Raw genomic sequence first — 22,299 nt, forward strand, 5'->3', positions numbered from 1 at the left:
TCATGTTCTTTGACCAAAATAGAATATAATTAGAAATCAATAATAAAATTTTAACCAAAATAATCTGATGTTTGTAAATTGAAAAACCTATTCCTTTTTTTTTTTTTTTTAGATTAGCCCTGAGCTAACTGCTGCCAATCCTCCTCTTTGTGCTGAGGAAGACTGGCCCTGAGCTAACATCCATTCCCATCTTCCTTTACTTTATATGTGGGATGCTTGCCACAGCATGGTGTGCTAGCGGTGCCATGTCCACACCCGGGATCTGAACTGGTGAACCTCGGGCCACCAAAGTGGGACATGTGCACTTAACTGCTGTGTCACCCCGCTGGCCCCAAAAAACCTACTTCTTGATGTTTCATGGATCATAAAAGAAAGCATACTGTAAATTAGAAAAAGGAGCAAAGATGGAAATTAGAAATTATTTAGAAATAAATGACTATGAGACTGCTACATAACAAAGCTTGTGGAATGCAACTAAAGAACTATTTAGAAGGAAATTTATGGCTTTAAACATCTATATGTATATGTACAAGGAAAATTAAATTAATTAGCTAAATGTTCAACTCAAGAAGCTAGAAAAGCAAACAACAGAGGAAACCCAAAGATATTTAAGGACAGAAATAAAAGAATAGTAATTTATTACACAGGAAATATAAGAGAGAAACAACAAAAGAAAAGGCTGATTCTTTGATAAGACTAATGAAACAGACATACTTTTAAGCATACTGATCAAGAACAAAATACAAAAGACAAATAATAGTAAGACTCAAAATGAGGACATTTATATAGATATCAGAAGCTTTTTTTTTTTTTTTTGGCTGAGGAAGATTTGCCTTGAGCTAACATCCACACCAATCTTCCTCTATTTTTAAAAATTTTTTATCTTTTTATTCTTTTTTATTTTTCCTTCTTCTCCTCAAAGCCCCCAGTACATAGTTGCATATTCTAGTTGTGGGTCCTTCTAGCTGTGGCATGTAGGACACCGCCTCAGCAAGGCCCAACGAGTGGTGCCATGTCTGCACCCAGGATATGAACCGGTGAAACCCTAGGCTGCTGAAGTGGAGCGCACAACTTAACCACTCAACCACAAGGCCAGCCCCATTCCTCTACTTTTTAGTATGTGGGTTGTCACCACAGCATGGCTGCCAACAAGTGGTGTAGGTCCGTGCCAGGAACTGAACCCAGGCCGCTGAAGAGGAGCACTCCAAACTTAACCACTAGGCCACGAGGCTGGCCCACAAGCACTTTTAAAAAGCAAAAATTATGAAAAATTTTATACCTGTGAATTTGGAAACTCAGACAAAAAGGATAATTTCCTAGAAAAATTCAAGTTATTAAAACTAAATCAGGGGCCGGCCCCGTGGCCAAGTGGTTAAGTTTGCACGCTCCACTTCGGTGGCCTAGGGTTTCACTGGTTCAGATCCTGGGCGTGGACATGGCACTGCTCATCAAGCCATGCTGAGGTGACATACCACATGCCACAACTAGAAGGACCCACAACTAAAAATATACAACTATGTACTAGGGGGCTTTGGGGAGAAAAAGGAAAAATAAAATATTTTAAAAAAAAAACTAAATCAAGAAACGAAAAAACCAAATAGATTTATGAACATTAGATAAATTGCATCAGTAGCCAAGTCTACCTATAAACAAAATACACAACATATTCTTTCAGAGAAGTTCTACCAAACCTTCAAGGAATAAGTAGATAATCCTTCTCTCATGCAAACTGCTCTAGAGTACAGAAAAAGATGACAAGTTCTCTAACTTATTTTATGAGGCTAGGATATCTCAAAAGCAAGAAAAGTCAATGTAAGAATTGAAAATTATAAAATGATTTCATTTGTAATCTTAGATTCCAAAATTCTAAATAAAATACCAGCAAATGGAATCCTGAAATGTATATTAAAATATTTCAAGACAGAGTTGAGTATATATCAGGAATACAAGGATTGTTTAATGATAAAAAAATCTATTAAGGGGGGCTGGCCCCGTGGCCGAGTGGTTAAGTTCGCGCGCTCCGCTGCAGGCGGCCCAGTGTTTCGTTGGTTCGAATCCTGGGCGCGGACATGGCACTGCTCATCAAACCAAGCTGAGGCAGCGTCCCATATACCACAACTAGAAGGATCCACGACGAAGAATATACAACTATGTACTGGGTGGCTTTGGGGAGAAAAAGGAAAAAAATAAAATCTTTAAAAAAAAAATCTATTAAGGAATCTGCCCTGTTAGCAAGGTGAAGAAGGAGAAAAAATATGATTATTTCAATAATGCAGAAATACCATTTGCTAAAACTCAACATTCATTCAAAATTTTAAAACCTCTTAGCTAATCTGGAATAAAAGAGACTCCACTGACTTGATAAGGGGTACCTAGAAAATAACCTACAACAATCCTTCACGGTGAATCACTAGAAATTAAGTACAAGACGGTGGTATCTGCTATCAGTTTTCCTTTCTCTGAAGTTTGATAGTTTTTCTGGAGGGCTTCCCCATTGGTTTTCAAAGCCAGAAAAGCCAGGTATTATGGGTCTTGTCTCAGCTCTGCTGAATCTAAAGGCTGGAATATCTATTGGGGCACAAATATCCCACTCAGATCCCCCTACTCCTCTGGGAAAAGCTTCATACCTTTAAGATTGCTTCTGGCAGGGCCGGCCCAGTGGCATAGCAGTTGAGTGCGCACATTCCGCTTTGGTGGCCCAGGGTTCCCCGGTTTGAATCCCGGGTGTGGACATGGCACTGCTTGGCAAAAGCCATGCTGTGGTAGGTGTCCCACATATAAAGTAGAGGAAGATGGGCATGGATGTTAGCTCAGGGCCAGGCTTCCTCAGAAAAAAGAGGAGGACTGGCAGATGTTAGCTCAGGCCTAATCTTCCTGGGGCGGGGGGGGGGGGAAGATTGCTTCTGGCTGTGAAGCGCCATGGCTAGGATGTGGTTTTTTGCTCAGCAGAGGTATATTTCTGCCTCTTCCACCCTTGTCAGTTTTGTTCCTTGTTGTGGGGGTTCTTTTCATCCAGTTTCCAGATGTCTCTCAGAGGAAACTGTTCCACAGGTAGTTGTAGATTTATGTCCGTGAGAGGATGTGAGTTCAGAGTCTTCCCACGCTGCTGCCATGTCCCCAGAATCCCCTGCTACCAGTTTTTTAATTTGAATATTGTGCTGAAGGTCTTAGAAGATTAAGACAAATAAGAGAAATGAAAAGATATTCATTGAAAAGGAAGGAAAAGAATTGTCATTATTTGCAGATGATTTGAGTACCCATATGGAAAATCTACCAAAAATTGAAACCAGTGAGAGTTCAAGAAAGTTGCTAGAATATAAAATCAGTATATAAATATCAATAGTATTCCTATACACCACCAACACACTCAGAAAATGTAATTAATAGAAGAAATTGTTGTCGATAGCAAGAAAAATTATAACTCTATAAGGTATTTATAAAGGAAATTATAAATTAGAACCTTGTATTTAAGATTTATCCATGGAGGGGCTGGCCTGGTGGCATTGTGGTTAGGCTCATGTGCTCCAGTTCAGCAGCCTGAGGTTTGCAGATTTGGATCCTAGGCGTGGACCTAGCACTGCTGGTTAAGCCACACTGTGGTGGCATCCCACACAAAATAGAGGAAGATTTGCATAGATGTTAGTTCAGCAACAATCTTCCTCAAGCAAAAAAAAAAGAAGATTGGCAACATAAATTAGCTCAGGGCCAATCTTCCTCACACACACAAAATAAAGATTTATCCATGGAGATAGATGTGATTCTAGTTCATTCACTTAATTCCTATGTAGTATCCCATAATCTATTGATAGTATAATTTATTTATCCATTCTCTTGTTTCATGGACATTTCAATGGTTTTCAATTTTTTTCTGTTATGAACAATGCTGCTGCAACAAAACAGTTTTAATAAGTAGTTCCTTGTGTGTATATGCAAGATTCTTTTTCTAAGATATTTCTAGAAGTAGAATTGTTCATGCATGGATTTTGACACATTTTCAACTTTTTTAGATATTGTCAACTTGCTCTCCAAAGTGATTTTACCAATTTACACTCTCACCAGCAGTGTATACATGTTCTAGTCACTCTAATTCCGCCTTAACCCTTGATGTTGTCACACTTGTTCCATTTTTCCCTCCAAACCTATGGTTATTAATGCCCTCTCATTGCAAATTCCACAAGAATGTACGCTCCCTAGGAACTGTAACTGTTTTTCTTCCTTGCTGTTTCCTCAGGGCTAGAATTGGGCCCATCCAATTGTAGGGACTCATATTTGTGGAGGGAATGGGTGGAGAAAGAATCACTAGTGAGGCTGAGCATCCTTGATGTTTTTATTACTGACCAGTATGTTAGAGAGGAAGCTCAAGGTGTGGGAAACAAGACTATCATTACACTCATTTTAAAATTTCAATCTGAAATCAGCATGTCAACTGAGGGGATAGTAAAAATCACTCTGTTTTTGACAGAGAGAGACTATCAAACTGTTAAAATGAGGGCAACACTGACCACACAAGCACTAGAAAAGGCCCTGGGCCTAGGAATCCAAAGACCTCAGCCTACTCCCCTTCCAACTAGTAGGATTACAACTTCATCCATATGGGCAGATTACTCCTTGACTCTCAAGTGCCCTCATCTTTTATTATTATTTTTTTTTTCGGTGAGAAGATTGGCCCTGAGCTAACATCTGTGCCAATCTTCCTCTATTTTGTATGTGGGATGCTGTCACAGCATGGCTTGACGAGCAGTGTGTAGGTCTGCGCCCAGGCTCCAAACCTGCAAACCCCAGGCCGCCAAAGTGGAGCATGCGAACTTAACCACTATGCCATTGGGCCAGCCCCAAGTGTCCTCATCTTAAAATAGAGATGATGATGATAATACCCATTTGGAATCCTGAGAAAAGAGCACACTCTTTACTAACTAGATCTTAACACAAAAATAGCAACCACCATCTAACCTCAGACACACCACAGAAAATGCCCCAGTTGGCACAAAAACATCCTTACATCACAGGTGTAGTTGGAATCTACTCTATGATTCATCCTTGATCCTTCCAGCAATGTCTCAAATCCGAAGCTTCCAATTAGCTGGCCTTTCTCAGACACTCTCATTCCAGTCCTGCTCCCTGCTGTTCTATCCGCCAACCCTCTCAACTATGCCACCTGGAAGCCCTGTTTGGCCAAGCACAAGCCACCATATCCCATCAACCTATTCACTGATTAGTCACTGAACTTTGTTCCCTCCCAAGGACACTTCTGTCCTGAGCTGCCCTCATAAGAAGGTTCTTCATTCTCCCACCCTCTATGCACTGCAGGGCTGAGACATGGCCACTAGCTTGTGGCAAGCCCAAGTTTTCTGGGGAATGAATATTATAAAATTTGGGGACTCTTTTTAAGAAAAACATTAAAAAATTATAAATATAAACATTTTGTGTTCTATCTCTCATCTTGCTGGTCACTCTGCCACATTCGTTGAGGACATGGGAATCTCTAAATGACTACAATATGAAGGAGGGGGTGACTTATCCAAAATCTGAGCCTCTCAGATTCTTCCTCAACACCAGTGACCTTCACCCCCACAGCACTGCAGCAAACCACTACTAGGCCACAATGTGGAGCAAGTGCTCCAACTCGGAAATCCTAAACTTAAAATTTCCATTGTCTGACCATATCCCCCTCCTCTAGCTCTTTCATTCTCATGTAGAAGACTGCCACCACTTTTTCTTCATTTGATCAGCTCCTTTCTGGCATTACTTATTTTCTCTTCCTAACTATATGCTAGGCCACTAAATAGAGTAAGGTGAGGCACCAACGGTGCAAAATTTAAGGAGGCCCTCACACTCAGGGGCAATGCAAGTGCAGGGTATACATTATGTGCTATGACATATTACTTTAGTTTCTCACCATTGCACTGAACTTTCTTGAACCTTGACTTTTCTTCCCATAAGCCTTGCAAAACCAGTCTCGATCCATCTAACAATTCAGTGTCTCTCCCAAGAGACTGAATATGACTGAGCAAGTGACATATCACTGCAGATGAGGGCCAATATAAACTACTGGTCCCCACCCCAGGTCAGCCCTCAATTCTACCAGCAACCCTTTTGCTGTCTGTAGATTACCGCTTTTTCCATTCCCTACAGCAATGTGGCAGACATTGGTAGTTGTCTGCTCAATTAATACCCATTCTCTTCCTTAGTCACAGAATCCCAGTTTATTCCAAGTGGCAATATGCCCAGCTAAAAAATCATTTCAGCCAGGAGAAGTCAATGTGGTACAATCTGAAGTCGCATGGGTCTTCTGGTAAGTCTCCTTAAGAGCAAAACTGGTAACTTAGCAGAAGCTGCTGTGTGCCCTTTCTACTCTTTTTCACCCTTTCCCTACTAATCCCCCTGCTTTATACTTGGAACTGGCATTTTGGAACAGGGGCAATTTGAAGATGAAAGCCAGTGCTAACAATGGTAGAGTAGAAAGAGAGGAGATTGGGTTCTTTGTGACAGCAAGGAGCTACCAGACCAGCTGTAGATGGCATGCTCCAGACTTCTTTATGTGAAAGAAAAACTTTTATCTAGTTTCAGCCACTGCTATTTCTGGTCAAACACAATTGCTACCTAATTAATGCAGTCAGTCATCTCACATTTTCAATGCTCCCTGCAAATCTTATTCCTGCTCTCCTACAATGAAAAAAATCAAGGTCATCAGATGCTAATATACTTAAATTCCTGCCTTCAGGACTTCATTTCCCTTCTGTCTCAACCTCTTTGTTCTGTCCAAGCAAAGCATTGTAACCAGGCTTACCTACTCTCCCCTTTTGCCTCCTCAGAATATCCTCCTAACATCCCTTCTCCCTCCACCATCTGTGACATCTCCTGGTCTCTCCATTCAAGCAATAAAATACTTAAATCTTTATCTTTGAAAAATAAAACAAAAAAGCCAAATCCTCCTTACCACTCCACGACTCCCGTTAACTACCACCCTACGTCTTTTCCTTCTCTCACATGAAAAGAAAGAGTAGTGACTATTTGCCAGGTTCACTTTCAAAGTGTCCATCCATCATCCATGCAACTAGAAGACAACTTCCCGTCCCACCACTTTCCCATATCAACGGCGTCCTAATAGCCAGAGCCCCTTCTCCCAGGTTTTACTCTCAGCAGCATCAAGCATGCTTGAGGGCCCCTCCCGTGTGAATATTCCTCCTCGCTGGCCTGTACTCTGTCCAGGTTGGCCTCCTCCTTCCTCTCTCCTTCTGCTCGGTCAGCGGCTTTAGGTCCCAGGAGGAAAGGAGACCAGGAGCTCGGAGGAGCGAAGAGAACCTGCCCCGACTCAACACACGCAAACGGAGGGGGCAGTCCCGCAGCATGGGGGAACTGCTCCGTCCTCTGGAAGAACAGATACCAGGGCGTCTAGACGCATGAAGGATGCGCAGAAGAGAGAATTAAGCGCACACGGAGCAGTACCCCACGCTGCTAGGTCTCAGCGCACCAGGGTTTCCTCCCGCGCCTTCAGGCGGGGCGGCCTTGCACATGGCGCATGCGCAGGCGAAGGGTGACGGGCGGCGCCTGCGCAACAGGCAGCACGTGCTGGCCCCGCGGCGCATGTAAAGGCAGACGCCAGCGCAAGAGCTGCCGTACACGCTCCGGTGGCATAGGTTAGACTGGCGTGGCTTGGTGTGTTACCGTAGACCTTCCCAGTTGCAGGCGTCGAAGTAGAGCAGGTAGGGACGCAGAACGCAGAACGCAGAACGCAGAACAGGATCGTTTGGGGTGAGCGGGGATGCTCACCCTGGCTTTCGGGGGAGGTGAGGGGCTCCTCGGTAGCCGGGTGGAGTGAGCCGTGGGGAAGGAGAGCTGAGCCCCGGGATAGAGTGCTCAGGACCCGGGACGGGTTCGGGCCGGGACGGGGCTGGGCCGGCACGCTGGAGAGGCTGAGGACCAGCGTGGTGCGGGCCGGGCCTGAGCCGCCCTCGAGCACAGCCGCCGTGCGGGTCCCCTCCAGGGCCTCCAGGCCTCAGTCATCCCTCGGTGCTGCGGCCCCGGGAGCCTCGACCTGTCCAGGCACGACGGTGGGCTCGGCGTCTGGGCGCCGCTCCCCGGTAGTAAACGCAGTGCAGCCCTCTGTCCCCGATCCCGGGCGAGAGGGAAGAGAAGCTGAGGACCCTGCCCGCCAGGCTGCAGTTCCAAGGGAGACTAGGATGACGTGTCTACCCTCCCGGCATTTCACAGAGCTCAGCGCGACGGTCCTTTCCTAAATACGAACATGTGTTTTTCAGCCTACAAAATGAACTCTTCTTCGGAAAACCACGCACTTTTTGAGGGCAATAACACCAGACCCTTTTTCTATGTACACGCCATGGGCCAGCATCCTTGCCCGAGTCCCTGGTACCAGAATCTCACCTACAGCCCGTTCCCTATTCCTGGGGCAGGTAAGAGGTTTAGTGGGCTTGGGAACCCTCCCTGTAAACCAGTGCCTGAAGGTTTTCTACTGCTTTTCTCCATTACCTCCCTTTCCTGCCCCTGTCCTGACACAAGAGGGATTGGGGTAGCACGCAGGGGCAGTGTTTGAAGTTCCCGTTATTAGGAGAGATTTGGAGTCTAGCTCTAGGCCAGGTACTGTGCTAAATACTAGAAATAGATTCTCCCGGAGACCTGACAGCAGCCCCGTGAGCTACGTATTATTGCTCTTCTTGCTTCCCAAATGACGGCACTGAGGCTGGAGAGTCAGTGACTTGCTCAGGGTCACACAGTAGTCAACTCCAAATGTCCTTATGTTCGGAGACTAGTCTGGTTGGAAGAGGTACTTTAGGGCTCCTAGTCCTGTAATGTTTTCAACAAAGCTGAAGATTCTAAAAGCTACTATGTTGAGGTCAACAAGTACTCTGGGGGAAGAATGCCAGCAAGACTTGAAAGTGTTTGGAAGGTGGATATCTGGGATCTCGTTGAGTACATGGTTTACTGTAATAGGCAGGGGCTTTAGGCAGGGCGGAGGCCTCCAGGGGGTGATTCTCCCTTCCCACACCTCCAGTAGCAAAGATAGTGTGTACCCTGCTGTGGATAAGGCATGCTGTGTACCTTATGCAACTGTTTTCCAAGTAGAAAACCAGGGGTAATGAGGAGCGCTTTTGAGTTCATCAGTCACTGCTCCCAGCTGGGTGGTAGAATCTTTAATTCATCCAGAGAGCTGTTGGTGGCAGCCATTTCAAAGTTGCAGTGGGACCAAGAAGGAATTCTGCCAGTATATGGCCTATGGACTTCAGCTTTTTACTGTGTCTCCAGAGTGACTGTCTACCTGGCAGATTTTGGAGGTACATGTCCCCGTGAGCCAATTCTTTAGAGAAGTTTTTCTTTATATAAACCGTTGACTGTTTTCTCTGGAGAGCTCTAACAGATGTTGAAATGCTATTTTGAAGTGGTACAGAGGAAGAAATTGTATGAGAAAAACCCTTGAGTACAGAGGGTGGGAAATTCCTGAGAGAAATACATATTGTATCTTCAACATTCTTTGAATTAAAAGGCTGAGATTCTATACTTAGGCGGTTTTACCATACCATTCCCCTTAAGGTTTAAAATATTTGTCCTTTGGTGATCAGGCTAGTTTAGCTTGTGGAGTTTGAGTCCCTTAAAATATTTGTCCTTTAAAGTTGGGGTTTAGGAGGATTAAAGTAGTGAGTACTGGCAGCAGGAATGGGATTTTTTTTTTATTGCAACCTAACAGATTTTGGTGAAAAAATAAATGTATAGGATTTATTGTCTTGTGTAACCTGAAATTCCAAAAGTGAAGCCACTTCAGGCTGCTAGATAGGGAATCAAAGGATATAAACCATTTTTGAGTCTCTATCTCCTTCTCTCTAGGTTTTGACTTTTTCTGTGTTGGCCTCATTCTCTGCCATCATTTCAAAGTGACAGAGTCACAGCATTTCCAGGCCTGTAATGATTTTATGGCTAGTGTTCCCAAAGAAGAGCCCTCTCTTCCAGTAGTTTCAGCAAGAATTCAAAGCTGATTCTCCTTGGTCTGGCTTTGTCGCGTGCCCTCCCTGTTTTAATTACCAAGCCAGGGAGATGGACTAGTCTTCTAGACCAGTCTAGGTTATCTGCCCCATGTTGAAGGTGGTGAGAGCCTATCCTATATCATTTGGACAGAGAAGGTCTGTCGTTTTTCAGAGGACCTTGGGAGCCTATTACCACAAGGAGATAGAATGGATGCTGGGTACAGAAAAGATGTTGACTATAGATTCACTGAAGATAATTTACATCATTTTTGGATAGAGTTAGTGAGCTACGAAGTGAGAGGAATGTATTAGAAGTTGTTAAATAGCTTGATGAAATTGTGTAGTAAACAGCATGACAGTGTCATGGCCCAGGTGTACAGACGTTCCTTGAGTGAATACAAGATGAATTCAGTTGAGCAAGTGGACTCAAAGCATTCTGGTTGTATTAACCTACAGGTCAGCTTCTCATGGCCTGTTTTATACCTAGTTGTTTTAACTAGAAATTATTTAGAATTAGAGATGTAACTGCTCTCTGAATTACAGAACATCTTTCCAGTTGAAACTGGCTTAAATTATTTTTTATTGAAAAAGTAACCAAATACATGTGGTTAAAAGTTAAAATAGTGTACAAGCATAGAATGAGGTCTTTCCGTTACAATGCCTTTTCCCAGTCTCCCAGTCCCCCCTCCTGAGGCAAAAACTGTTGCCAGTTATTTGGTTATTTTTCCATGTATAGTCTATGTATATTCTCTACCTCTTTTTATTAGGGTTTATTTTTTAGAGCAGTTTTAGGTTCCTAGCAACATGAAGCAGAAGGTAGATTTCCCATATACCCTCAACCACGCAAAGCCTCCCCCATTATCAGCATCCTCCGCCAGAGTGGTACGCTTGTTACAATCAGTGAATCTACAGTGACACCTGATCACCTGAAGACCATAGTTTACACTGCAGTTCACTCTTGGTGCTGTACTTTCTGTGGGTTTGGATAAATGCATAATGACAGGTGTCTACCATTATAGTAGTCTACTGAATAGTTTTACTGCCCTAAAAATCCTCTACTCTGCCTATTCATGCCTCCATCCTTCCTAACCCCTGACAACCAGCAATAGTCTTACTGTCTCCATAACTTCACCTGTTCTGGAAAGTCATATCATTGGAATCATACAGTATGTGGCTTTTTCAGTTTGGCTTCTTTTACATAGTAATATGCACTTAATGTGTTTTCATAACTTGATAACTCATTTGTTTTTACTGATGAATAATATTACATTTTCTGAATGTACTGCACTTTATATATCTACTCACCCACCTAATCTTGGTTGCTTCCAGGTTTTGGCAAGAGTATATCTAATTTTGTAAGAAACTGCCAAACTGTCGTCCAGAGCAGCTGCACCATTTTGCTTTGCCACCAGCAATGACAAAGAGTTCTCATTGATCCACATCCTCTCCAGCATTTGGTGTTGTCAGTGTTCAGGCTTTTAGCCGCTCTAATACATACGTAGTGGTATCTCATTGCTTTAATTTGTGATTCCCTACTGACATAATTCTGCAGAGCATCTCTTCATATGTTTATTTGCCATCTATATATCTTTGGTGAGATGTCTGTTAAGATCTGGCCTCTTTTTTACTTGAGTTGTTCTCTTAATGTTTTAAGAGTTCTTTGTATATTTTGGATAACGGTCCTCTATCAGATATGTCTTTTGCAAATATTTTCTCCCAGTCTGTGGGTTGTCTTCTCATTCACTTGACAGCGTCTTTTGCAGAGGTTTTAATTTGAATGAAGTCCAGCTTATCATTTTTTGCATGGATTGTGCCATTGGTGTTGTATCTAAAAAGTCATCACCATAGCAAGGTCATCTAGGTTTTCTCTTGTGTTGTCTTCTGGGAGTTTTATAGTTTTGAATTTTACATTTGGGTCTGTGATCCATCGTGAGTTAATATTTGTGAAGGGTGTAAGGTCTGTGTCTAGACTCATTGTTTGCATGTGGATGTCCAGTTGTTCCAGGATCATTTGTTGAAAGACTGTCTTTGCTCCATTGTATTGCCTTTGCTACTTTGTCAAAGGTCAGTTGACTATACTGATTTGGGTCTGTTTGTGGGCTCTCTGTTCGGTTCCATTGATCTATTTGTAATTTCTTCCTTAAATGTTTGGTAGAATTCACCAGTGAGCCCCTCCAGTCCTGGTGCTTTCTATTTTGGAAGGTTATTAGTTATTGACTCAATTTCTTTAATATAGGCCTACACAGATCGTCCATTTCTTCTTGTGTGAGTTTTGGCAAATTTTGTCTTCCAAGGAATTGGTCCATTTTATCTAGGTTATGAAATTTGTGGGAATAGAGTTCATGGTATTCCTTTATCTTTTTAATGTCCATGGGATTTGTAGTGATGTACTCTCTTTCATTTCTTATATTAGTAATTTGTGTCTTCTCTTTTTTACTTAATTAGCCTGGCTAGAGGCTTAATCACCTTTATTGATCTTTTCAATGAATCAGCTTTTGGTTTTGTTGTCTCTATTTTAGATTTCTTGTTTTCAATTTAGTTGATTCTGCTCTAATTTTTATTTCTTTTCTTCTTACTTTGGATTTAATTTGCTGTTCATTTTCTAGTTTCCTAAGTTAGATGCTAGATGATTGATTTTCTGATCTTTTTTAAGACAGTCATGCATCACTTAACGATGGGATATGTTCTGAGAAACACATCTTAGATGATTTCATTGTTGTGTGAACATCATAGAATGGGAATAAAATTGCCACATGAAAATGTGTCTCATTAACTTGAGGATTATTTTTGGCTGATTATTTTTAAGAAACTAAAGACTCAGAAGTTTTTCTTGTTACTTCATTCTTAAGTGCCTAAAAGAATTCAGATTAAAAAAACCTGTCCCAGAAAGTGAGCTATCACTTTAGCATAATATGAACTAGGTGGTAGACAGGGAGGACCTAGAAAAGCCTGTTTGATGGGCTCCTGTTCTCCTGTTTCTCTGTGGCCAAATACTTGTTTTCCCAATGTTTGCTCATTTTCACCTACCTGTGAATTGCCTTCCTTACCTTTGGAGTCCCTGACTTTCCCCACCCCCAACATCTTCTTTTGTCTTTGGCTCAGGATGATATTTAGGGTGAGAGCTTCAGCCATTTTGGCGAGTTACTCAGTTTTCCTGGGTTTCTCCTATGTATATATGTTATTAATCTTTTGTTTGTTTTTCTCCTGTTAATCTGTCTCATGTCAATTTAATTCTCAGACCAGCCAAAAGAATTTAGAAGGGGAGAGGAAAATTTCTTCCTCACCTACAGTACTTACACAAGCCTAGGTGGCATAGCCTATTACACACCTATGCTACATGGTACTAATCTTATGGGACTACCATCATATATGCAGTCCATCATTGACCGAAACATTGTTATGTGGTGCATGATTGCATACGCATTCAATGCTGTAAATTTCCTTCTAAGCACTGCTTTCATGCTGTTCAACAAATTTTAACGAGTTGTATTTTCATTTAGTTCAAAGTACTTTTTAATTTCTCCTGAGATTTCTTCATTCAATCATGTGTTATTTAGTAGTGTGTTTAATCTACAAGTATTTTGGGATTTTCCAGCTCTTTTTGTTTTCTACATTAATTTAGTTGTGGTCTAAGAGCAGACGTTGTATAATTAATATACTTTTCAATTTGTAAAAGTGTGTTTTATGCCCCACTGTGTGGTCTGTCTTGGCAAATGTTCCATGTGAGTATGAGACCAATGTGTATTCTTTGTGAATGAAGTAGTCTATAGATGTCAGTCAAAGTTGGCTGATGGTGCTGTTGAGTTCAACTGTGTCATGACTGATTTTTTTACCTCCTGCATCTGTGCATTTCTGATAGGGGAGTGTTAAGTCTTTAACGATAATAATGGATTAATCTCTTTGTCCGTGCAGTTCTCTCACTTGTTGCCCCATGTAGTATCACCGTCTGTTAGGGGAATACAGTTTAAAGATTGTTAAATCTCAGTGAAGAATTGACCTTTTATGTAATGCCCCTCTTTATCCCGGATCACTTACCTTGCTCTGAAGTCTGCTCTGTCTGAAATAAACACAGCTTCTCCCACTTTCTTTTGATTAGTGTTAGCATGGTACATGTTTCTCCATCCACTTAATTTTAATTGCTGTCTTAATTTTAAAGTGAGTTTTTATACCCAACAGTATTTGTCTTTCAGTATGCCTTGTGGTGTTTTCTTGATCACCAGTCTTTCTGTACTGGATGAAAGGAACTGCTCTAAACAGGTCTTTAGTAATGTGATATGTTCTTGGAGCTGGGGAAGGGAATCATAGTCCTATGGTTATCAAAGGGCTATGATTAGGTCTCAGTCTTTTAATGAGATTGTGCCTTTGGACCGTGAACTACACATATGCTTCAATTCTCCCCACCCACTGAGTTGGGAAGGGTGCTAGAGTGGGCTGGAGATAATTATTTCCTTTTCCCCAAGTCACTGAGGAGCTGATTAACTATTACTCCTGAGGGCCAACCTGGTTAAGAAGAGTGGAGTGCTTCTGGTGTATATGCAGTGGTTTCTTTTCCCCTCTCTCGGCGAGAAGCACAGGGGATTTTTTTTCCCTAGGTTTACTGTGAGAAACTGGTTGAACTACTGCAGGTAAAACTCAGAAAAGCATGTGGGGGTCCCCCTATGCCTGGGTCCCCTGAAATTTTTAACTCTCGGACTTGCTGACCCTGAGCCTACAATTTGTCAGTAAGACTTCAGGTTTCCCTACCCTACTCCTAGTTCCTGTGGAGTTTTCATCTCTTGGGTTTGTGCTCCTGTGAGCTGTGATTGTATTCATGTCTCTTCAATATTGAGGGTAGCAATTTGCCCCGTAACCTCACTGCTGTGACAGATCTAAGAAGAGTTCTTGATTTTTCAGTTCAACTTTTTTTACTTCATTAGGAATGAGTAACTTCCAAGCTTCATACATATTCAGAATGAGGAAGTCGACCACTTTGTAATATTAGTTGGACATGCAGTATGCGGTGCAGTCCAACTGAAATAGGGGGCTGAATTTGAATAAATACTAAATTCTTTTTGTCTCAGTGTCCTCCTTTGTATAGGATGAATTAGGTTTTTTTTTGCCATTGGCCAGCATCTCCCCATTTCTGCCACCACCCAGCCCCTGGCAACCACCGTTCTATTCTCTGTTTCTATAAGTTCATCTTTTCTAGATTTTACATATAAGTAAGATCATACAGCGTTTGTCTTTCTCTGTCCAGCTGATTTCTCTTATCAAAATGCCCTCAAGGTCCATCTGTTGTTGCAAATGGCAGGATTTCCTTTTCTAACAAAATGAATTAGGTTTTGGTAGCAGTTGGAAGGGAGCAGGGGAAGGAGGATGTCCTAGAAAAGGGAAGAGAAGTTGGCATAATGGAGAAACCCACATATGACTGGAGCCTACAGCTTACTCTTAATGGGAGAGTATTGAGAGAATACAGTGAGAAACCAGATAATGAAGGTCTTTATGGCATTCTAAGGTATATGGTCATTGTTCCGCATTTCCTGACAGGCAATGGTAAGCCATTCAAATACTGTAACTGGAGTGAGGGATCAAAGTTGGGTCAGAAAGATTGTTCTGGAAGCAGTATGGGTTACCGACCTGTGAGATGGTCAGGGATGGGTCAAGAAAGTTACTAGTAAATATATGGGTAAAAACTTGGAGAGGACTTCAAGTCCTTTGCATTGGTAACAGAAGAGGGAAGGCATTTATGAAGAGTAGACATAGGTTTTGTTTAGGGAGAGAGAAAAAAACAACTTTAATACCTATTTTTTGCAGTGGGTGACTGGATAGCGGTCCTGTGATGGTTTCTAGTGGCAGAGATCTGCTATTAAGGTATTTTGTCGTACTGTCTTAGACAGTACAATGTGTATTCTGGGATTTTTATCAGGGAAGTTATCTGACACTGTAGTTACATGAATTTCATTCTTTTGGCTTCTAAACTCTTAAAACAATGCTGAAATCCAAGCTGAGACTTCTTTCCTTTCTTTCATTAGAGGAAAAAAACCCCAAATGCTTGTACAGATATATTATTCCAGGTATGGGAGGCACTTTGATACATTCCTCAGCAGTGAAATTGAGTTCGTAAGATCAACCTCACAATATTGAGTAAATCGCCTCATGAGCACTGATTTGAGTATAACTATTGCTTCTTCTATAAACTTAGTAGAAGTTTTATCTTAACTTCATTTGTCAGTTATATAAACCTCTCTTGCAAAACCAAATGGCTTTCCCAAAAATGTATTTGTATGAGAGAAATGCCTGGAATTATTGACACCATTGCAATGATTACCTCTGAAGAATTCAAATGGGAGAAGATGTGTGTGTTAAAGGATAGTGCTGAATTGTAGATTTAGAAAGGTTTTTAAATCCAAAGGACTTTTGTTTCCATTTGTTCTGTAAGGCCTGACATGAATTAGCCTTTCTGAAGCGATGACAACCTAAATTATGCTTAGTGGTAGTCGGTCTCTTTTAAAAAGAGTCACTAAATATGGGTGATGTTTGTGATATGCCGACTAACTGATATGGCCTAGGAACTAACCAGTGAGTACAGATGCCTACTCTAGTGCTGAAGAGGGGTCCCAGAGGCCACTGTTACAGTCATTGCCCCTTCATTTGTTGAATCCTGGGAATATCCAAGGAGGAACTGGGGGCATTAGTTACCAAGTGGCATGGAAGAAATTCAACATTTTAATTGGTACGGCCATATAGGTGCATATTGGCTGCAAGAGACAAAATGACTAGCTACTGTATTCTCTTTCTAGGTTTCAGAAATGGAGGTCTGTATTTCCCATATTCAGTGGTACTCAATGAATATCCTGGCTTTCTTGTACCTCAGTCCCCATTGCCCACTACACTTAACCGAAGACCCATATTCCCTGTGTTTTGTAATCCAGCACAATTCCGGCACTATAGTGGCTATGGAAAAAAAATGAAAACAAAAGAGACTCAAACTGAACCTCAGCAGGCTGAAAACATGAGCAAAAAACAAGACATCCACTCAGAAGTCAATGGCCATGACACAGGTAGGGTGACCAGTATCCCTGCTACTAATGTTGACATCGAAACTGACAACATTCCTGCAAAAACAGTTGGGGCTCTGTCTTCTGTTGCCCAGAAGAGGGAGCTACTTGATAAGAGCCCTTCTAATAACGCTGTTAATAGAAAGAGGCTTCACAGAAGCTTTACATCTGAGAAAGAGAAAATGAGGATAGAGCAGGGTGAAGGATCCCCTGTAATACAGTTCCGGAAGACTTTGAAAGAAATCATGCGTTTGCTTGACCTAGCATACGGTGAAGCTGTGCCAGAGAACATGGTGCAGCAAAATGAGTTTTCACAGAGTTCATGTGAAATTAGGGGTATGCTCTGTAACCCTCATGAGGATGAAGATGGCATTACATATGAAGATGAACAAAGAGCTGTTCCGTTGGAGCAGCATCTTGATATTGTAAGGCATAATGAGATGTCAAAGTCAGGATTAACCATGGAAGTGAACTTGGATAAAGAAAAGAAAGGATTCTCAGCTGTTCCCCAAATCCTGCCATCTCCAGATGAAGTAAAAGGTGAAGATGAGATCCAGAATACCTTGATCTCAAAATTGTGCCAGTCTACTGGAGATGGCAACAAGCTCCAGCAGGAAAGCCCACTCGGCGTTAGCATGGAAACAGTTAATGACCTGAGCCTACAGTCTCAAACCCAGACCCCCCTTAGCATTGGGGAAGGAAAGCCCCACAACAGTAGTGGGAGCCATGGCTCCCTGGAGAAACAGGATGAAGATGAAGTGGTAGAGAGTAATAACTCCCCCCAGGGGTGTGTTCCCTCCCCTACGTGGGTGGCAGAGTTCAACCGAGTGGATGAAAGCATCATGTGTGATGTGAGCTGGTGGCTGGATGCAGAGGTGGCGAAATCTCCGGAGTCATCACCAGAAAGTTGTAGAAAGGGAACAGAGAAAAAGTTCGTTGGGAGTAGGGAACTGAATGAAGATGAAGTGGTAGAGAATAATAACTACTCCCAAGGGTGCCTTCCCTCCCATACCTGGTTGGTCCCATTCAACCGAGTAGATGAAGGCATCCAGTGTGACATGAGCTGGTGGCAGGATAGAGAGCTGGAGAAATCCCCCGAGTCATCACCAAAAATTAGTAGAAACGGAACAGGCAAAAAGTCAGTCGGGAATAGGAAACTGGATGAAGGTGAAGCGAGAGAGAGTAATAGCTACCCTGAGAAATATGTCCCTTCCCCTACCTTGTTGGCCCAGTCCAAACGAGTGGATGTAGGCATCATGTGTAATATGGGCTTGTGCCACAGTGAGGAGGTCAGAACAACCCCTAAGGAAATTTCCTCAGCCGATGAAGAGTCATTGCAAGACTGCAATTCTAAGGGGTCAGACAAGTCAGGCACGAGTAGGGAATGCATCCAGTGTGATAGGAGCTGGTGGCAGGATGCAGAGCTCCAGAAATCCACTGAGCAAATGCCCCCTATAGATGAAGAGTCGTCACCAGACTGCAAAATAAAGGGATCATGGAAAAAGTCAATCAGGAATAGGAAATTAAACACAGATGAAGAAGAAATGATCATAGATGATGAGACTGAGGAGGTATATAATGAGAACTTCACAAAGTATGCAAAAACTAAAAAGACTGCGAAAGGCAGGAAGCTGAATGTGCTGAACAGCTTCTCAAATGGTAAGACAGTCTATTTGTTGAAGAAAAACGCTGCCTTGAACGTTGTACTTCCTGAGGATTCAGAAGACACTGAGTTGGAACAGGAAGTTGAAGATGAAATGTATGAGGTAGCATGCCTTTTTGGGGAGGTTAGTCCACAGGGCCCTCTGACATCTTCCATAGGAAGGTTGTATCGCAAGTCTGGCAGGATAATCAGGATACCACCTGAGAGCTCTCTCCCTCCCCAACTTATTGTATGGCCCAGATATAGGTACAAGTTGAAGTGTGGTGAATATGAGAGCATCCCTATGGTTTACAAGGTGAAGAGACAGGATGGCTGTGAAATCACTTACGGCAGGCTCCACAAGAAACATACCATGGCCAAGCAGGAGAGATTGGAGTCCAAGAGAGCCTCTCACAGTTCATTGGAATGTAAGTGACTAATGGGCTCCTATACTATTTGGTTGTCTCTGGTTGTTGCATACTGGGTCCTAGATGTAGAAGCAGCCATGGATGAGTAGTATTTCTCCATTTGGAAAGCATGTCCTTACTTAAGCTATAGGTGCCATATTTGTAGGATTTGCAAAGAGAATCTCTAGTTAAGAGTTTCTGTTTTCTATGAAATTATAATGTAATTTGAAACAAAGACCTCTAGTAGACGATGATAAAGAACGAGGTGATGTTGGTAAATAAGAGTTGGGTTGAGATCGCAAAGGAGAGAGAGATGGACATAGATGGAGCTGGAGTTGCTGAGAATGGGCAGTCCATGTGGAGGCAGTGAATTCTTTTTTTTTTTTTTTTTTTGAGGAAGATTAGGCCTGAGCTAACATCTGCTGCCAGTCCTCCTCTTTTTGATGAGGAAAACTGGCCTTGAGCTAACATCCGTGCCCATCTTCCTCTACTTTATATGTGGGATGCCTGCCACAGCATGGCTTGCCACACGGTACCAGGTCTACACCCGGGATCCGAACCGACGAACCCTGGGCCACCGAAGCAGAACGTGCGCACTTAACCGCTGCACCACTGGGCCAGCTCCCGAGGCAGTGAGTTTGTATATGGATTTAGGAGTTGTGGTTTGGAGTGGGAAAGAAGAGAAAGTTTGGAGTAGGAATGGAGACAGTAGCTTGAACTCAGATGTGCAGCCAGGGCAGGTCAAGAGTTTCCGGGGATTCAGCCTGAGACCATCCTGCCAGAGGGAAGACTGGTGATGAATTGGGACAGAAGAGAGGCCAAGCAGAATTGGGCTAAAGTAATAGATTTTCCCTTTAGTTTTTATTTTTATTCTGTAGGTAATAAGGGGCCAATTCAAATTGAGTAGAGAAATGACAGGAAGAAATGTGCTCTAGGAATCTTCAACTGGCAGTATTGTTAGGCAGAATTAGAATGGAGAGTGCTGATTTGGCTGAAAATCTTGTATAAAGTTAGTTTAATTCAACGTTGGATATGGAGAGATGAGAGTCCCAACTCACATGGGAGTAAAAACACCGCAGGGGATTTATTAACAAAATTGATTCTTTAAAAAAATGCTGAGGTTTGAACTAGGATACCTGGAGACAATGATAGCATCCCTGGAAACAGTTTGGGAAGAGAAGCTGTTTTGCTTTATTGCGTAGTTGTGGGTGGGAGGAGTGTATAAAATGGTGAGTTTGAGGGACTGGATCAGCAGATCATCCACATCTGGTGGAAGCTGGAGTTTGGCCCACCCTGTGAATGGGGCGTGGGAGGGAGCTCAAGGAGGACTGGGAAGGGCCCAAAGTAGAGCTCTGGGGAATGATCACATCTGGGGAGCAAAGGATGAATGAAAGCAGGTAAGTGAATGGGAGGCATAAGGGCCCCAGGGAAATTTAATTAAGTACCATTCTTAGCCCCAAGACCTTTAGACCCAACAAGTATTTAAGCCTACCTTTTCTTTTAAAAGTGGGGGTATTGTCAAATCTTCACTCTTGGCTGTTAGTTGTCTTGACTTTGATTCATACCCAGTGATTTGGAAAGGGTTTTTTTTTTTAAAACAAGCTGACTTTATGATATGAGCAGAGTTTTTTGCCTTTGGTACGGTTAGTCCTTTCTTATAAAGGAGGGCAAGAATGAATGTTCTGGGCCACTGTGCTTACAGAACCCTCATGCATAAACTTCGTAATGAATGGGAGCATTCCAGATGTGTAAGCCCTAGTTCCTGACGACTAACATTGTAAAATTAATAGTCAAACACTGGCCACCTGACCTTTAGTCTTAATTGCCTCTGCTGTCATTTCCCATCATAGTGTGTAGAAGCCTTTTTTCTGTCTTGGGAAACGACATTGGTTTTAACTTTATTCCCTTGCCTACCTTAATACTGTAGTTTATCAGCTTGAGCACTTTCTCCTTTGACCACGTCTGAAAGAAAGTCTTTTTGGGTAGTCCTATCACAGCTGTGTGAAGCGGATATTGAGAACTTTAATTTACTCGAAGTTACACAGTCAGGATTTTAATTTCCAGGCTGAAGGCTCTCTCCTCTAGGTTGTGTTTGTTATTATTTTTGCCAAATAATTTTTTTTGCTGCTAAGAATTGTAGAATGGTATAAAATAGCATCTTGAAAAATAGGTAATTTTCTTGAAAGAGACGTTTTTGATTTGTTTTTCTCTCTGGTTTTTAAGCAACTTGGATTATTGAATGTATGAATCCCTTCTTCCCTCAGGTAACTGTGAGAGAGCGAAAACCAAGGTACCTTACAAATTAACAAGTAAAAACAAAGATTCGAGGCAGATGCAGTAAAGTTTAGGAAATACCCAGCAGATATAGAGGTGGGTATCTATCTTGTGTCCAGTTTTATGATTTGCTTTTCGGATTTAATTTGTTTAGGGTTTCCTACTCAGTGCCTTTTCTGCCCTCCAAAACTAATACTTCCTGTGGGCAATGAAAAATGGCAGCATTCTAACCAGCTAAAAGACATTTCTGTAGACCCTAGCTTATAAATTTATTGGAGCCAAAGCCTTTCAGTTTGATGGAATGTTATTTTTATCCTGGTTTTTCACTTTTAATTCCTGATGTTGCTAATGATAGTAAATTGTGGGTTATATGGGATTTGGTAAGTTACCCTGGTGGCTTCACTCTTAAAGTGTCCCAGTTTGAAGCTGGGTACTGGAAGCTCTTAGTATCTCCCTCAAGGGGCTAGTAGCATGATAGCATGACCGGCTTTCCTTCAGAGTCTTGGCATTGAGTATCCCTACCACGGCCCCAACTCCTAGGCCTGGGGGGTAAGGGAGCAGTCACTTGAGGGTGCTTTAAAGGCTATTCCCGCCATACATTGGTCATAAAGGAAAGACTGATAACCAAGTTCAGGCAAAATGTCAGAACCTTTAGCTTTATCTTACAGAGATGGAAACTAAAGATTCCTAATGATTCTGTGTATAATGTATCTTGAGTCTGTTATACAACAGATATCAGGAAGTGTATCATTCTGTTGTTATTTCATAGGAAACAAATTGCTGAGTTCCACCTACAAAGAAGAGCTAAATATTGCATTGTCGTGATGGTTTGGAGCATGTGATCTCTCTCTTGATTTGAACTAATAAAGCTATTATACCTACAAACAAGTTAAGAAAACGGGACGTTGTAAAGCCTTTGGAATTATAAGTTGGAAAACAGCAAATAAATTGAATTGCATGTGCAT

General features: G+C 42.2%; 1 protein-coding gene across 2 annotated transcripts; it reads left to right on the forward strand.

The window, feature by feature from the left end:
• The first annotated feature begins 7,543 nt into the window (after window positions 1-7,543).
• On the forward strand, window positions 7,544-22,298 carry LOC103565926 (uncharacterized). 2 transcript variants are annotated; one of them, XM_070616202.1, is made up of 5 exons: window positions 7,544-7,703; window positions 8,259-8,411; window positions 16,754-19,081; window positions 21,325-21,430; window positions 22,104-22,298. In XM_070616202.1, exons 2-4 carry the CDS (start codon window positions 8,267-8,269, stop codon window positions 21,399-21,401), a joined length of 2,550 nt encoding a protein of 849 aa, XP_070472303.1. In that variant the 5' UTR covers window positions 7,544-7,703; window positions 8,259-8,266; the 3' UTR covers window positions 21,402-21,430; window positions 22,104-22,298. The 2 variants fall into 2 exon arrangements, with proteins under 2 accessions (XP_070472303.1, XP_070472302.1); XM_070616201.1 differs by lacking the exon at window positions 22,104-22,298 and having other exon boundaries at window positions 7,558-7,703; window positions 21,325-21,431.
• The last annotated feature ends 1 nt before the right edge of the window (window position 22,299 follows it).

The sequence above is a fragment of the Equus przewalskii genome, chromosome 4 (genome assembly GCF_037783145.1).
Source record: "Equus przewalskii isolate Varuska chromosome 4, EquPr2, whole genome shotgun sequence".
Taxonomy (NCBI): Eukaryota; Metazoa; Chordata; class Mammalia; order Perissodactyla; family Equidae; genus Equus; species Equus przewalskii.

Coding starts and splice junctions, on each gene's coding strand:
- LOC103565926 (XM_070616202.1), top strand. CDS start 8,267: ATGAACTCTTCTTCGGAAAACCACGCACTTTTTGAGGGCAATAACACC. Junction 8,412..16,753: donor GTTCCCTATTCCTGGGGCAG/GTAAGAGGTTTA, acceptor TTCTCTTTCTAG/GTTTCAGAAATGGAGGTCTG. Junction 19,082..21,324: donor CTCTCACAGTTCATTGGAAT/GTAAGTGACTAA, acceptor TTCTTCCCTCAG/GTAACTGTGAGAGAGCGAAA.